The 16,473-nt window shown below is 43.1% G+C and overlaps 1 protein-coding gene across 1 annotated transcript in view; it reads left to right on the plus strand.

Annotated features, from left to right (window-relative positions):
* The first annotated feature begins 10,754 nt into the window (after window positions 1–10,754).
* ptprz1a (protein tyrosine phosphatase receptor type Z1a) overlaps window positions 10,755–16,473 on the plus strand; it is a 76,195-nt gene continuing 70,476 nt past the window's right edge. The window contains 1 exon segment of the mRNA XM_046354903.1: window positions 10,755–11,037. Within this exon segment, the coding sequence (XP_046210859.1) occupies window positions 10,977–11,037 (61 nt within the window). The 5' untranslated portion in view covers window positions 10,755–10,976.

The raw sequence follows: 16,473 nt of genomic DNA on the forward strand, positions 1-16,473 counted from the left end.
ATCTATTTAATCTACTGTGAATGTTTCAGAAAAGCCAACATCCACATGGATTGAATTGGACAATTCATCTAATGAAGAACTACTTATTATTCCTTATAGTGCAACATTTTTGACTCGTTGATGTCACGCGCCACCCACTCAGTACAATCTATTTTGCAGGAACAACCATTACCTCAATAAACTTTCATCCGTGCTGAGGAAGAATGAAAGATGTATCTTATATTTGAACAGGGCCCACATACCAATGTAATTAACTCGGCCTCTGTGTGGCGGTACAGAAACAGATCAACAATCAATATTCACTAATTAGCCGGAGTGTTCAGTTTGTGCCTACCGCCTAAGGTGGATCGCATAAAGATCGTTAGAGCTTCAAACTGTTTCATAACCAGGAAAATGGAGTGCAGTGACCTTTAACACACTTCTGTGCCCTATTTTTTTTAAATGTGAAACACAATGCAGTTCTATACAGTATAGTCCATGGATTCTGCATTCTGCACTACTTTACATTGTTGGCAATGTCAGAAGTTATTCTGATGTGACTGTTATGTGGACCATGGACATACGGTACAGATGTGCATGTGCTTGCAGTTGGGTAAAAGGTTTTGCAAAAATACTAAACAACTCATAGAGAACTTGAATACCATCTCATCAGCAGAGTTAGTAAGCGGTCTGCGAGTGTCTGAGAGAGAATGAATGAATGTTGTGTGTCTGCATGCATCACAGCGACAAAGAACTTGAATAACAGCTCATCAGCAGAGTTAGTAAGCGGTTTGCGAGTGTCTGAGAGAGAACAAGTGTATGTTGTGTGTCTGCATGCATCACAGTGACAAAGAACTTGAATGCCAGCTCTGAGGAGCCTCGGCACATTCCAGTCTCTTTATTAAGATCATACCTGGCTTGTCTTTTTTAAAATAAGTCTGTTATCGCATTAAGTGTGTGTGTGTGTGTGTGTGTGTGTGTGTGTGTGTGTGTGTGTGTGTGTGTGTGTGTGTGTGTGTGTGTGTGTGTGTGTGTGTGTGTGTGTGTGTGTGTGTGTGTGTGTGTGTGTGTGTGTGTGTGTGTGTGTGTGTGTGTGTGTGTGTGTGTGTGCGTGCGTGCATGCATGTCATCTCTCCCTTTACAGAGTCTGAGTGGCAGAGACAAGGGTTGGGAGTTGGGAGGTTCATTTGAGAGCCCACTGAGTACCCTTCTACTCTTTTCTCTTTGGATTCAGGGAACCCAGGCGTGTGTGAGAGTTTGTGTGTTTGAGTAAGAGTGTGTGTTTCTGGACACTGGGTGCAAATCTGTCTGTGTGTGTGTGTGTGTGTGTGTGTGTGTGTGTGTGTGTGTGTGTGTGTGTGTGTGTGTGTGTGTGTGTGTGTGTGTGTGTGTGTGTGTGTGTGTGTGTGTGTGTGTGTGTGTGTGTGTGTGTGTGTGTGTGTGTGTGTGTGTGTGTGTGTGTGTGTGTGTGTGTGTGTGTGTGTGTGTGTGTGTGTGTGTGTGTGTGTGTGTGTGAGAGAGCGAGCGTGAACCTGAACTCCTTTTGATTTAAAGCCCTCCATTTGAGTGGCTGAAGGAGCATTTTGTTCTGCTCTGGTATGCAGAAAGCTCCTTGATGCAGTAGCCACAGCTCCCAGGCCTTGAACCTGAGCTGAAGAATCACACAAAGAACTCCATAATAACAGTTAATCTTCATAAAAACTTGATTGGTTACCATGACCTACAATTCATTTGTTTCTTGAAAGTTCACATCTCCAATTTTACAAGTAAAATTCTACAAAAATATGTCAACATTAGTTGTACATTAAATATGGTAGGATTTTAATACCATTACAAACAGTTGTTAAAAACATAGGATTCGTAGAGGTAATATTCGGCTTGTTTACATCAAGCTGCTAAAAGCTTTTTTAATTAAGTCATGCTTGAGGCCATGGTGTATGAGGGAAAAGGATGAACAACTAAAACCGCAACTTGATAAGAAATGTACAAAAATATATATATATACATTTATGTGGATGCCCACATGAATGGCTCAATGGAACCCTGGCTTTAGAGAGGGAAGATTATGAAAAATGGTAATGAGATACAACCAGGTCTCGTGGTGTGCTGCGCTTCCATCACCCACCATGATCAACAGTGACAGTCATCGATCCTCAGTCTCTCAGTTCACGGCCTGCATTATTGGCCCTCGGTTGTCGATAACAATGCTGGTGTCGTGCCACAAACCCCTGGTGTCATGGAAACCACGTGGCAAGGCAGTGAACCAAATAAATGAGGCGGATGGGTGTGAAGGGGGCAGGGGAGACGATGATATCTTTAAACCCTGTCTGTTTTTCACAATGTGACCTCATTACTTTAATCCCAATGGGGAATACAGTGTAAAAGCAACGGCAGAAGATAATGGAGTAATGTGTAGAACTGTGTCATGTAGTGAGGGTTATGCTATTCTTTATTCTACAGTTGAACGTATTTCCAGAGTTATTCGTTATTGGGTGAAAGTCTAGAACCTTCTATTCCATCGCCTTAGTTCTCTCTTGTTTGGAATGGCATTTTAAATGTTTCAATACTTTTAAAATGTTTTTACAGTATCAGTCAAAAGTTTGGACACATCTACTAATTCAGGGGTTGTTCTCTATTTTGACTATTTTCTACATTGTAGAATAGTGAAGACATCAAACCAATGAAATAACACATGTGGAACCATGTAGTAACCAAAAAAGTGTTAACCAAATCAAAATATGTTTTATATTTGAGACTCTTCAAAGTAGGCACCCTTTGTCTTCATAACAGCTTTGCACACTCTTGGCATTCTCTCAACCAGCTTCATAAGGTAGTCACCTGCAATGCATTTCAATTAACAGGTGTGCCTTGTTAAAAGTTAATTTGTGGAATTTCTTTCCTTCTTGATGTGTTTGAGCCAATCTGTTGTGTTGTGTCAAGGTAGGGGTGGTATACAGAAGATAGCCCTATTTGGTAAAAGACCAAGTCCATATTATGGCAAGAAGAGCTCAAATAAGCAAAGACAAACGGCAGTCCTTCATTACTTTAAGACAGGAAGGTCAGTCAATCCGGAACTCTTGGGCTCCCGAGTGGCGCTGCGGTCTAAGGCACTGCATCTCAGTGCAAGGGGCATCACTATATTACCTGGTTAGAATCCAGGCTGTATCACATCTGGCTGTGATTGGGAGGCCCATAGGGTGCGCACAATTGGCGCAGCGTCGTCCAGATTTGGTCGGAGTAGGCGGTCATTGTAAATAAGAATAACAACCTATCCCTCAACGTAACCAAGACTAAGGAGATGATTGTGGACTACAGGAAAAGGAGGATTGAGCATGCCCCCATTCTCATCGACGGGCCTGTAGTGGGGCAGGTTGAGAGCTTCAAGTTCCTTGGTGTCCACATCAACAACAAACTAGATTGGTCCAAACACACCAAGACAGTCGTGAAGAGAGCACAACAAAGCCTATTCTCCCTCAGGAAACTAAAAAGATTTAGCATGGGTCCTCAGATCCTCAAAAGGTTCTACAGCTGCAACATCGAGAGCATCGTGACTGGTTGCATCACTGCCTGGTACGACAATTGCTCGGACTCTGACCGCAAGGCACTACAGAGGGTAGTGCTTACGGCCCAGTACATCACTGGGGCTAAGCTGCCTGCCATCCATGACCTCTACACCAGGCTCTGTTAGAGTAAGGCCCTAAAAATTGTCAAAGACCCCAGCCACCCCAGTCATAGACTGTTCTCTCTACTACCGCATGGCAAGCGGTACCGGAGTGCCAAGTCTAGGACAAAAAGGCTTCTCAACAGTTTTTACACACAAGCCATAAGACTCTTGAACAGGTAATCAAATGGCTACCTGGAGTCTTTGCATTGTGTGCATCCCCCCCTTTTTTTGACGCTGCTGCTACCCTCTGTTTATCATACATGCATAGTCACTTTAATTATACATTCATGTACATACTACCTTAATTGGGCCGACCAACCAGTACTCCCGCACATTGGCTAACCGGGCTATCTGCATTGTGTCCCACCACCCACCACCCGCTAATCCCTCTTTTACGCTACTGCTACTCTCTGTTCATCATATATGCATCGTCACTTTAACCATATCTACATGTACATACTACCTCTATCAGCCTGACTAACCTATCTTTGTATGTAGCCTCGCTACCGTATATAGCCTGTCTTTTTACTGTTGTTTTATTCTTTACTTACCTATTGTTCACCTAATACCTTTTTTGCACTATTGGTTAGAGCTTGTAAGTAAGCATTTCACTGTAAGGTCTACACCTGTTGTATTTGGCGCATGTGACAAACTTTGATTTGATTTGTAAAAGCTATTTGACCAAGGAGAGTGATGGAGTGCTGCATCAGATGACCTGGCCTCCACAATCACCCGACCTCAACCAATTTGAGATGGTTTGGGATGAGTTGGACCGCAGAGTGAAGGAAAAGCAGCCAACAAGTGCTCAGCATATGTGGGAACTTCTCCAACACCGCTGGAAAAGCATTCTTCGTAAAGCTGGTTAAGAGAATGCCAAAAGTGTGCAAAGCTGTCATCAACGCAAAGAGTGGCTACTTTGAAGAATCTAAAATCTATAATACATTTTGATTTGCATAACACTTTTTTTGATTACTACATGATTCCATATGTATTATTTCATAGTTTTGATGTCTTCACTATTATTCTACAATGGAGAAAAAAATAAAAATAATAATAATCCCTTGAATGAGTAGGTGTGTCCAAATGTTTGACTGGTACTGTATGCATACATATACATTGTATATATACATATACTGTATTTATATACTGTATATATATGTATGTATACTGTATATACTTCTATATTTCTTATAATTTTGTTCAGTGCAAGGGGAAATAAATTGAAGAATAATTAGAGATAGTCAATTATCCACTTCTGAGGGTGGTGTGACCTTTTTTTGAAGAATCATCCCTCAAAGTGGTAATTCCTGTGCTTCAAATTCCCCGTTCTCTCTTCCCTTTTGGTCAAAGGACATTTGATTGGCTGAAGTTGAAGCTCCCTGTGAGCAGATTGGACACGTAGGAACTGACTGTTTAAATCACACAGTTTTGTGTCAGTTTTCTGGAAACTTGCCTCAATGGGAATGTCTTTTGAAACCCGAAGAGACTTTAGTCACACTTTTCTTTAGTCGTAGTGTTATTAGTTAAAATTTGTGTTGCTGTTTTTGTCCATTAAAGTTCTGTATTTTGACATGTTGTAGGTTTTGTGTGGACCCCAGGAAGAATAGCTGCTTCTTCTTCAACAGCCAATGGAGATCCGAATAAAAATCGAATCACTGTGGATATGCCTTTTCTGGCAACTTCAGAGCTTCTACATTCTCCCTTCGTTTGTGGGACAGTTGAATCTGGGGCAGGACTCTGGAACTGGTCTGTCCCCAAAATCATCCCCCCTTTCCTTTCCTCCCCTGTCCTCTTGACCTTCCCTTTGAACACAGACACTTATTCCCTACTACTTGAGCTGGACTGACCAAAATGTTTACAAATAGAAACTAAATACTCCTTGGACATTTGCAAAATTCCCATCGATATCTGTCCTTGTTTTTTAGCAGTTATATGATAGCTTCTCCATCGCTTGACTCATGAAAATCCAATTATACAGCATGAGCATTAGACAATTCAATTTAGCCTATAATGGAGGCTCATCGGATGTCCTGAAACACCTTGGGAAATTGTTGCTGTTGATACGCCCGTTGGATATTCCTATGTAACATTATCCATGGGTGGAACTTAGGAGTCTGAACAGGATGTTTGTTAGCAGTATTGACCAGTATACTGAACAAAAATGTTTTTATTTTGATAATTTCTCTGTTATTTCTCATTGCAATGGTTTTTCTTAGTGCTCTCCTAACAATAGGCCTACCATTCATCTCCGAACCGTCCTCTCCAATGCTACTGCAGATTGGGCTACTTCCACAGGCCCTAATGAGTTTGTGTTGTCCACTTCACTTCCCATATTGATCAGTGGAGATGGTCACTTGATGGTTGCTCTCTGCTGTTCTGGCCAGGCCCAAGATCGATGATACCTAGTTGGGGGTAAAGGTTTTGGAAGTTGTTTTCTTACTTTTCTGAACGGCATGATTTATCTTGGGAATGCATTATCTTCTGGTTCTGTCTAAGATGGCATGAGAGGAAAAATTATAGATCCATTGGCATCGAAAAATGAACATTTGCCCAGTGATGTATGGATATTGAGATAGAAGAAATATACGTTTCCAAATGTTTTCTTAATTGGTCTCTCACAGGGGCCATTTGAGGACAGAGATTCATGTGCTCGGTTCTCCTGTGGGGACAGCCAAATAACTTTTATAGGTTTGAGATTGAACTTTTTTTTCTAATAGTGTAGTAGTACTTGTGATGAGCACCAAAGCATTTAGAACCCCCCACCCCCACACCCCCACACGCACTACCTGCTCTCCAGTGTAAAAGTAATTTTATCAGGCCCCCTGGGAAACCTACTACAATCTAAACAAGTGAGGAGCAGCCTCTGCATAAATTAAAGATAATCCTGGCTAAATTATGCAAATGTATTCACAGGGGTAAAATCGGGGGCACATGGAAGCATGATATTGAAGTAGAGAATCCCAAAGGCTTGGGGTTGCCCTTTAAAATGTAGCTCTCTTTGTTACGTCTCAGGCCTGGGGAAATACTACACCAAACTCAATAAAATACATTCACTTTATGATCTTATTGTGGTATTTCCACCCAACTGATCATTACCATAAAACCATCAATAAAATCCACTTGATTGAATGATGGTAATGATCTGTTTGAGGGAAATCTTGATTTGTATGGTTATTCAATCCTGTTTAAACAAATGGTGTATGTGTATCATTGGTCCAGACTTAGAGTACCTGTCTGGCAAGTCTTATCTGGTGCTTTCCAAAATATTCTGCCTGTATGTTTAGTTTCAAACCCCTTAGGCCTAATCTATTAAAACATGTGTGAACCGGCTCTGTGAGCTAGTGGACTCAGAGTTTAGTGTCACATGAATTGCGATGGACCACCCCTCCCTTCCCCTGAATATTGAGGAGTGTTAGCCATTTTGTTGAAACACTCAAGCTTGAAGATATGTAACCTCCCCAACTTATGCTCCTTGACCCCCCCCCCATCACCCCCACCCCACATCTCAACACCCACATGCACTTGTCCCACATTCCCTGACTGAATTGTGATTTCAGGGTCACTGGTGATATGCTAGTCTCCATTTCACCAGAGTTTAACCCACCCCTCTAAGTCAAGAGGTCATTGGCACTTCACAAAAAGTAGTCCTCCTCCAGCATCTCTGTTACTTAGCCTATGGTTTGTATTGGCTCCATGCTGCTCTTTGCTTTTCTTTTCTTACCAGCCATATAGCTAGCTCCTCAGAATAAATCTATACGTGTGAACCTAAAGTTTCCCAATACATTGCCGTTTCATGTTGAGAAGTGGAGTTTGGCAACCCATAGTCAACCATTCCACTTCAGTCTGGTGCCCTGACAAGTAGCCATAGCCGCGGGAAGTAGGGATGCTGTGGGTGTTGGAGATTTGAACGTGGAATCAGATTGTAAGCATGGTACTTCATGGTTGCCAGCTCAGACCCCATTTCCAGGGGTTTTATTTTTATTTAGCGTATAAACTTCTCCTGTGTTTTCCCCTCATTTATTGCTAAATCCCCCATCATAGAAATATGGGAGCAGCCATCTGACTTATTTGTGTTTTATAGTGAATGGCATTCTGGAATTAGGGAGTTTTCATATGTTAAATATGAACAAACATGGCTGCCATCTTAAAGAATTTAGCTCCTGTTAGCTTACCTGACACATCTCTTTTCTAAACAATATTACATTTCTCCCGTGTGCTCACCAGAGATGAGATACATTGGAAACAAGTCTAGCTGTTTTTTTGTCAGGGCAACCTGTTATTTAGATTGGTTTATGGAATGAGTTTGGCTGTGTTCCGTGTGATGTTTGGATGATGAAGTTTGCATTTATCTTTTACAATAAAAGGTCAAATTGAGGAATAAAGTTGTGAAGACCTTTATTTTCCAGCAGTACAAAACAGTACAACAACTTTTTGAGCAGAATTAATTGAATTAATTGACCATCCTTATAAACCACTTAAATGTGAATGTACATTACTGTATTGTACATAGGCTGGTCATCTAGGTTTGTACCTGTAGACTTTCCATCGGCATAAAGAAAAATAATGCACAATACCTCAATTGATTGAGTACATTGAGTACATCAAGTGGTTTGTGAAGATGTGATGGTGTGGCTCTGTTGGTAGAGCATGGTGCTTGCAGCACTAGTGTTGTGGGTTTGATCCCCATGGGGGTCCATTCCAAAAATGTATGCACTCACTACTTACTGTATGGTGATCTGGATAAGAGCATCTACTGAAATGTAAAAGCAATGAATAGACCATTTCAGTTTTCACATAGAAATAAGTTGCATTTGCAAAGTATTTCTAGAAACTGGAAAACATGTAAGCAAGTATTTTTTATATTCCACAGGTATTATCCGTTTAACCCTTTTGTAGACTGGTCATGGCTCACATCAACAGCATCCTCCAGGATACCCGAGACCCACTCCAATTTGCATATCGTCCCCAACAGCTGCTATCTGAGCAGCTAACCGATCGCTGCAGCTGTACATAGTACATCTGTAAATAGCCCAGCCAATCTACCTACCTCATCCCCATACTGTTTTTATTTTATTTACTTTTCTGCTCTTTTGCACACCAGTATCTCTACTTGCACATCATCATCTGATCATTTATCACTCGTGTTAATCTGCTAAATTGTAATTATTCACTCCTATGGCCTATTTATTGCCTACCTCCTCATGCCTTTTGCACACACAGTATATAGACTTTCTTTTTTCTACTGTGTCATTGACTTGTTTATTGTTTACTCCATGTGCATCTCTGTGTTGTTGTCTGTGTCACACTGCTTTACTTTATCTTGGCCAGGAACTTGTTCTCAAATAGCCTACCTGGTTAAATAAAGGTGCATTTAAAAAAAAATTAATGACGCAATCTCAATTGCACTCCACACTGCCCTTTCCTACCTGGACAAAATTAACACATATGTGAGAATGCTGTTCATTGACTACAGCTCAGCGTTCAACACCATATTGCCTTCAACTCTCAACACTAAGCTAAGAACCCTGGGACTAAACACCTCCCTTTGCAACTGGATCCTGGACTTCCTGACGGGCCGCCCTCAGGTGGTAAGGGTAGGCAACAACCTGTCTGCCACGCTGATCCTCAACACTTGGGCCCCTCAGGGGTGTGTACTTATTCCCCTCCCGTACTCCCTGTTCACACACGACTGTGTGGCCAAATACGACTCCAACACCATCATTAAGTTTGCTGAAGACACAACAGTGGTAGGCCTGATCACGGACAATGTTGAGACAGACAATAGGGAGGAGGTCAGAGAACTGGCAGTGTGGTGCCAGGACAACAACCTCTCCCTCAATGTGAGCAAGACAAAGGAGCTGTTCGTGGACTACAGGAAAAGGCGGGCCGAACAGGCCCCCATTAACATCAACAGGGTTGTAGTGGAGTGGGTCAAGAGTTTCAAGTTCTTTGGTGTCCACGTCACCAACAAACTATCATGGTCCAAACACACCAAGACAGTCGTGAAGATGGCAAGACAAAACCTTTTCCCCTTCAGGAGACTAAAAAGATTTGGCATGGGTCCCCAGATCCTCAAAAAGTTCTACAGCTGCACCATCGAGAGCATCCTGACCGGTTGCATCACTGCCTGGTATGGCAACTCCTCGGCATCTGACCGTAAGGCGCTACAGAGGGTAGGGCGTACGGCCCAGTACATCACTGTGGCCAAGCTTCCTGCCATCCAGGACCTATATAATAGGCGGTGTCAGAGGAAAGCCCATAAAATTATCAGAGACTCCAGTCACCCAAGTCATAGACTGTTTTCTCTGCTACCGCACGGCAAGCGGTACCGGAGCGCCAAGTCTAGGACCTAAAGGCTCCTTAACAGCTTCTACCCCCAAGCCATAAGACTGCTGAACAATTCATCACATGGCCACCGGACTATTTATGTTGACCCCCCCATTTGTTCTGTACACTTCTGCTACTCCTGTTTATTATCTATGCATAGTCACTTCACCACTACCTACATGTACAAATTTCCTCAATTTACCTGTACCCTGCACACTGACCCGGTACCCCCTGTATATAGTCTCGTAATTATTGTGTTTATTGTGTTTGGTAAATATTTTCTTAACTCTTCTTGAACTGCACTGTTGGTTAAGGGCTTGTAAATAAGCATTTCACAGTAAGGTCTACACTTGTTGTACTCGGCGCATGTGACAAATAATGTTTTGATTTGTACAGATAATCAACAACCTCAAGTTACAAATCCTGGTAAACGCTCAAACACAATAAAGTGGTGCACTCGGCCATTACTAGTCTTGTATTAGCAGACTGATATAGACTTCTGTATGGGATATAGATATGGCCCTTGGCAATAAAAAACAATCCAGCATTGTTGCTGGCTTTGCAAATAGCCAAATGGTTTGTGTTACAATAAAAATAAAATAAAACATATTCAGAATAAAGTTACAAAACGACTGTTGCAACTGAGTTACATGGAATTATCACTATTTGTAATGACTTCATTAAATCAATAAATCAATGAACGCAGGCTATTTCCTTACAAAAAAGTCCTATCAACTCCGTTAAATAGAGCTCGTGCATTATGGTCTGTGGGAGGCGCACGCTTCTCATACACTTTCCCTCCTCGCGCTCACCGTTCATCTCCGAGTAGGAGACGAACAACCTCACCGGAGATACCGAAAAGAAAGGAGTGAGGATACACCGGGACCGGACAACACAACAACTCCCAGCATGAAACAAATGTGAAACCTTCACGGGACTATCTTTCCCAAGAAGCATACATTCGATTTTTTATTGTCTTCGTCGAGATTTGTGAGGTTGGTGAAATATGGAAACGGCTGTTTCAAGAGGCTTATTGCTCGCTCAGCTCTTGATCGTCTGTCAATTAGGTAAGAGCTTGAATTTAATTTCGTTTTTCTCATTGTTAATTATTATTATATAATTTTTGTACAGCCTTTTTTTCACTTGATGGTTACTGTTGATTCTGTGAAGGTAGCCTACCTGTTTCTCTCCGAGAATGCAATGCGCGTGAAGTTCAGGTTCAAATGAACTCGGTTCGCTTCACTAGCCTACTTTGTACACCTCAATTTTATGTTTCATGGATTATTTTGCTGATTTGATTTATAAACCTGAAGATAATAGTCGACCTTTCGGTCTATTTCAATTATATTCGAATGATTATGCACAAGCGGTGTGCGTCTTTGGAGAAGTAGGCTCTGTGTTTTTAAACATCATGTTGAAGTGCGGTTATAATGCAATGTAAGACTTGTCATAATCATGCATTACCCCTTTATAATGTCTTATTATAATCTCACATCTCATAAGGATCCTGACTAAATTCGAAAATACACAACGTATTGTAAGCCTTATGATTAAAAGACAGTCGTGTGCTTATAGATAATTGGCGTTAGCGATATTTGTTGTGCAAAAGAGCACCGAGGAACATCTAAAGTCTATCACTTTGGGGTAGCTACGCAAAGCTAGTTAAACATTCAACATTGTTTCTGTGTTGTGTATGAAGGGGCCAAGTGTAAAGAATCCCACCCGAATGTGCATTCCCATTCATCGGGTGTGTGGTATTTATTTGGTCCGTAAATATAACGTTAGTGGAGCTGTGAAGCATGAACAGGGTGGTTTCGCCACGGCTGTCGAACTATGTTACTAGTAAGTAAAACGCATTTTGGGGGGGGAAAGGGGGGCTAGTAGTGATTTGGTCGATAGGTGCTACTGAAATGAATGGTATGACAGTCTCAAGCTGCCTGTAAACTAGTGCTTCTGCTACCCCAGCAGAGCCATTAACCACCAGCGTTTTAGGGCTAATGTTTTGGGTTACATTCCACAACTGTATTTCTCTCCTGACATTCAACTAAGGCTATCCTGAAAAGTTCAAACAGATAGCCTTTGGTTACACTTTATTTGAAGCCTACGGTACTGTAGGTAGCCTATAAATAATGTGCTATTGATGTGTTATTATAAGTACCGTACACATATTTTGATAGTTATCTTGTCATTTTAACCAAATTCAAATTGATCTATCAATGGGGTTGCTGTTACAACCACCGTTGGTTACAGGACAATACAGGCAAATGTTTGAATAAACTGATAATTTACATATCCCCACAGAACTTAGTGAAAGGAGGGTTTTCTTAATTCGCCCAGTTGGTCTTAGCCGTTCAGCATCAATATGGCACACACGTACAGTGCAAAAGTGTCAAGGAGGAGACTGATATGCTTGGTTTAATCTTTTGGGTGAGGCATTAGACAAAGACTTGAAAAAAGCTTGCTAAAGCTAGTTTGCTTAAGAGCTAAAAGCCTTTTGTGACAGGCCTTGTGAACTGGGATATCAAATGTGTTGGTACATGCTGAATGCTTTACCACATGCACCCCAACACCACCACTCCCCTCTTCTTCTCCCTTCTTTTTGCCCCTTTCAGTAGAGTGCTTTAAATGACGCTTTGATGAAACGTGGAGAACAAAGGAAGCGGTCGTTTGTTGGGAAGGCAGCATAGGGATTGATGGCAGAAAAAAGACACAAAGTGAATGAATACAACGCAGACTCTGCACCATCTGTCTTCCCAATGTGGTGGGCTATAGATGGGGCATTTACACTGGGCATCATCAACAGTGCCCCGCTTTCTCTCGGATGAGGAAGTCTCTGTGCCTGTTGTTTTAGAGCAGGGTGGTCGTGACTCGTGACAGATGGCAGTCATAGTTTGTCACTCAGTCATTCAGGTAGATGGTTGGTTGGTGGGATTCCAGATTCCATACCCCTTTGCCTCTTGGAAGTCCACCTTAGAAGGGTGTGTCACAAGCTGTTGGTCCAATGCTTAATCCAGTTTCAGATGTGGCCTACTGGTATAATGAGGACATTGTGCCAGTTCATAACTTCATGTTGCCCATGCAGCTGATATCACACCGAGGAACACAATAAACTACACTTGTAGAGTACACAGCTCAATAGTTTAGTTGCATAGAGTGTATTTGCATAATCTCAAATGACTGTGTGTGAGTCAAACATTGTCAACTTTAGTCTGAGTATGGCTGTTGTTAACTGTGCAAAATCACACTTATTACCAACAGTAATTGAAACTCAGCTTCCCAGCTCATTTGATACGAAGACAAAAAGCTTTTTCTCCATGCCACATCAACCTTGTTCTTTCTGCCCCTCTCTACTCGTTCTTCTCATTTCCTCTCCTACCTTCTCCCATTCTTCTTTCGCCTTCTCTCCCTCTTTCTCTGAGGAAGCTGCGGGACACCCTACCAGAGCAGCTTGGCACGCTGGTCCTCTTAGCCATCCAAGCAGGGTTGCTGGTAAAAAGCAGAGCAGATTTACAATCGGCGGCAGGAGGGGTATTTGATGACCAGATTAGTTGGTATTAGGCTCAACGGCATTCACTCAAGTTTGCACAGGGGCCACACTGAATTCTCTGAGTCGCCCCTCTCTCTCTCCCCGGCCATGGCTGAATAGGACTATGGTTACGTGGTGGTACAGACCAGCCAAGCCTCCATAGCGGAGCCCAGGACACTAGTTCTCCTCCATATCCTCCGTCTTCCCAAGGCCTCCCCCGTGAATTATGCTGTCAGAAGAGAGATTTGTTTTGTGTGGGTGGGGGAGAAGCTGGCAGAGGGCGACAGTGTTCGATGGTGTTCAGCGGTGCACAGCGACACAGCAAGGGGGGACCATTGTAAGCGTGACGCTAGATCGAGCACCAATTTGTCCCAGAGGCAGTGGTGGCGTGGAGCAGGAGGCTCTCACGCTGCGAGACTGGAGGGGATGTGTGAGAGCGCAGCGTGTTGCGACCGTCACAGGAGTGTCATGGTAATGCTCCGACGCTCTGGCTCCCAGGCTCCCCTTCTTGACACCTCAGCGGTGCCCCCAAGCTAGGAGAGCGATGGAGTTGAGGCTTCAACCACACTTGTAATGTCATTAGTTTTGTCCAGACCTTTCCCCTTTTCATGCTCACTCTCACTGTCTTTATTCCACACTTTCACATGCATTCTTCTCTTCTCCTTTTTGTCCCATATATTTTGTTAAACTTTTTCTCTCCCTCATCGTCGTCAACCTAATTTTCTCTCTTCTTTTCTAATTTCTCTTCCTCTCATCATTTTTTCCATTCTCCTCTCACTCCTCCAATCTCACCCCCTGTTCGTCCTCTCCTTGTCTCCCTCCCACCATCTCTACCCACTACCTATTCTCCTTCTCCTCGTTTGTCTCACAAACAACCAGGTTCTGCTGGTGTCTTCCTGGCGTTCTGCCAGCCGGGTCCTCGATGCCCACCACTGGCTGCTTAATGGATGACAGGGCAGATCCGGGTGGCCCGTCTTGCAACTGAAAGAGGGCTTCTCACACCGGGGCCATTGGGGAGAACAAGAGGAGCCCCGTAGAGTGGCTGGTAGAGAGCCATTGATTTCTCCCCCTCTTCTTCTCTTCAGCTGCCTGTTAGTGTGTGGTCTCTTAACTGTCCTGTATATCGATGGCTGTTGTCCTGACACTGAATGCAAATCCCCAAGTGACTAAGATAAAGGCCAGCTGGCTTGTGTGAACAACACTGTTGGTCAAGGTGTATTTTGCTCGGGGGGATTGGTGGTGTATCCCCCCTTTTCTTTTTTAATCTTCCTTTTAGTTCTAATTCTCAATGGGACACAAGTAATGGAATTTGTAAATGTGTTGGGACATGACTGCACATAACACTCCCCAAAAGGCCCATGCTCTTTTCATGTATATTAAAAATCAGTAAAGTACAAATGGAATGTAATTGCTTTCAAGAGTAACATTTTGCAACAAAATTGAACTTGACATAGAATGCAGTCTAGGCACTGACAGAACTATTAAAAATGTGTGTAGTATGACATGCCTGTGTAGTTACGCAAGTAACAATAACTGGGACTTTGAACAACTTAAGAATCTTTTGGCAGTGCTAAGCCTAAGGCTGTACGGGCAGATATTTTACTCAAGCCAAGCTTCAAGTTTGTCAAGTTTTTGACTGTATTTCTTTGTAGGCCATGGCTGCAAATACAGAGTTTTCACCTTCACCCGCCCATTTGGAAATCAAATCAAATGTATTTATAAAGCCCTTTTTCCATCAGAAAATGTCACAAAGTGCTTTTACTATCACGTCTGCTCCCGCTCCCCCTCTCTGGTGCTCGAGGGCCAGGCTGCCCTTCATTACGCACACCTATTACCATCATTACGCGCAGCTGCATAATATTTCTAGATTACCCCTTCTATATCTGTCTGCTCCTCAGTTTGTTCCCTGTGTCAGCATTGATGTTGTTATTTTTCCCCTGTCCAGATGCTGTTCCTGTTCTGTTTAATGTCCGTTGTTTATTAAATGTTCACTCCCTGTAGTTGCTTCTCGTCTCCAGCGTCGATTCTCACAGAATGCTGACACCACTAAAGGAAGCATCAGGGAGTTTTTGGTTGGTGATGTTGGGTCCGGGTGCCGTCGCCGATGGAACCAGGGGGTGCCTCAGCTAGCGCGTCGGGCTTCCATGCCTTAGCTGGCTCGAGAGGTCTCCTTGCCTCAGTTGTCTTGGCAGGCGCCCACCTCACGTCATGCTTCAGCGGGTTCGTCAGGCTTTCACGCCTCAGCCGGATCATCAGGGTCCCACGCCTCAGCCGGCTCGCCAGGATCCCACTCCTTAGCCGGTTCTTTGGGCTTCTATGACTCAGCCAGCATGTCCAGCGCCCATGCCTCAGCCAGCCCGTTAGGCTCGCCCAGGTGGGACGCCAGGTGGCGCCCCTAGAAGGGGTGGTTACTGTCACGCCTGCTACCGTCAGGCTTTCACGCCTGCCCTTCATTACGCACACCTGTCACCATCATTATACGCAGCTGCACAATATTGGACTCACCTGGACTCCATTACTTTGTTGATTACCTCCTCTACAGTGGCAAGAAAAAGTATGTGGACCCTCTGGAATTACCTGGACTTCTGCATAAATTGGTCATCAAATTTGATCTTCATCTAAGTCACAACAACAGACAAACACAGTCTGCTTAAGATAATACCACAAAAAAAAAAATTCATGTAGAGGTCGACCGGTTAATCGGCAAAACTGATTAATTAGGGCCGATTTCAAGTTTTCATAACAATCGGTAATCATAATTTTTGGACGCCGATTATATTGCAATCCACGAGGAGCCTGCGTGACAGGCTGACCACCTGTTATGCGAGTGCAGCAAGGAGCCAAGGTAAGTTTCTAGCTAGCATTAAACTCATCTTATAAAAAACAATCAATCTTAACATAAATCACTAGTTAACGACATATGGTTGATGATATTACTAGTTTAACTAGCTTGTCCTGCGTTGCATATAGTCAATGC

Source organism: Oncorhynchus gorbuscha, linkage group LG01 (genome assembly GCF_021184085.1).
Source record: "Oncorhynchus gorbuscha isolate QuinsamMale2020 ecotype Even-year linkage group LG01, OgorEven_v1.0, whole genome shotgun sequence".
Classification (NCBI taxonomy): domain Eukaryota; kingdom Metazoa; phylum Chordata; class Actinopteri; order Salmoniformes; family Salmonidae; genus Oncorhynchus; species Oncorhynchus gorbuscha.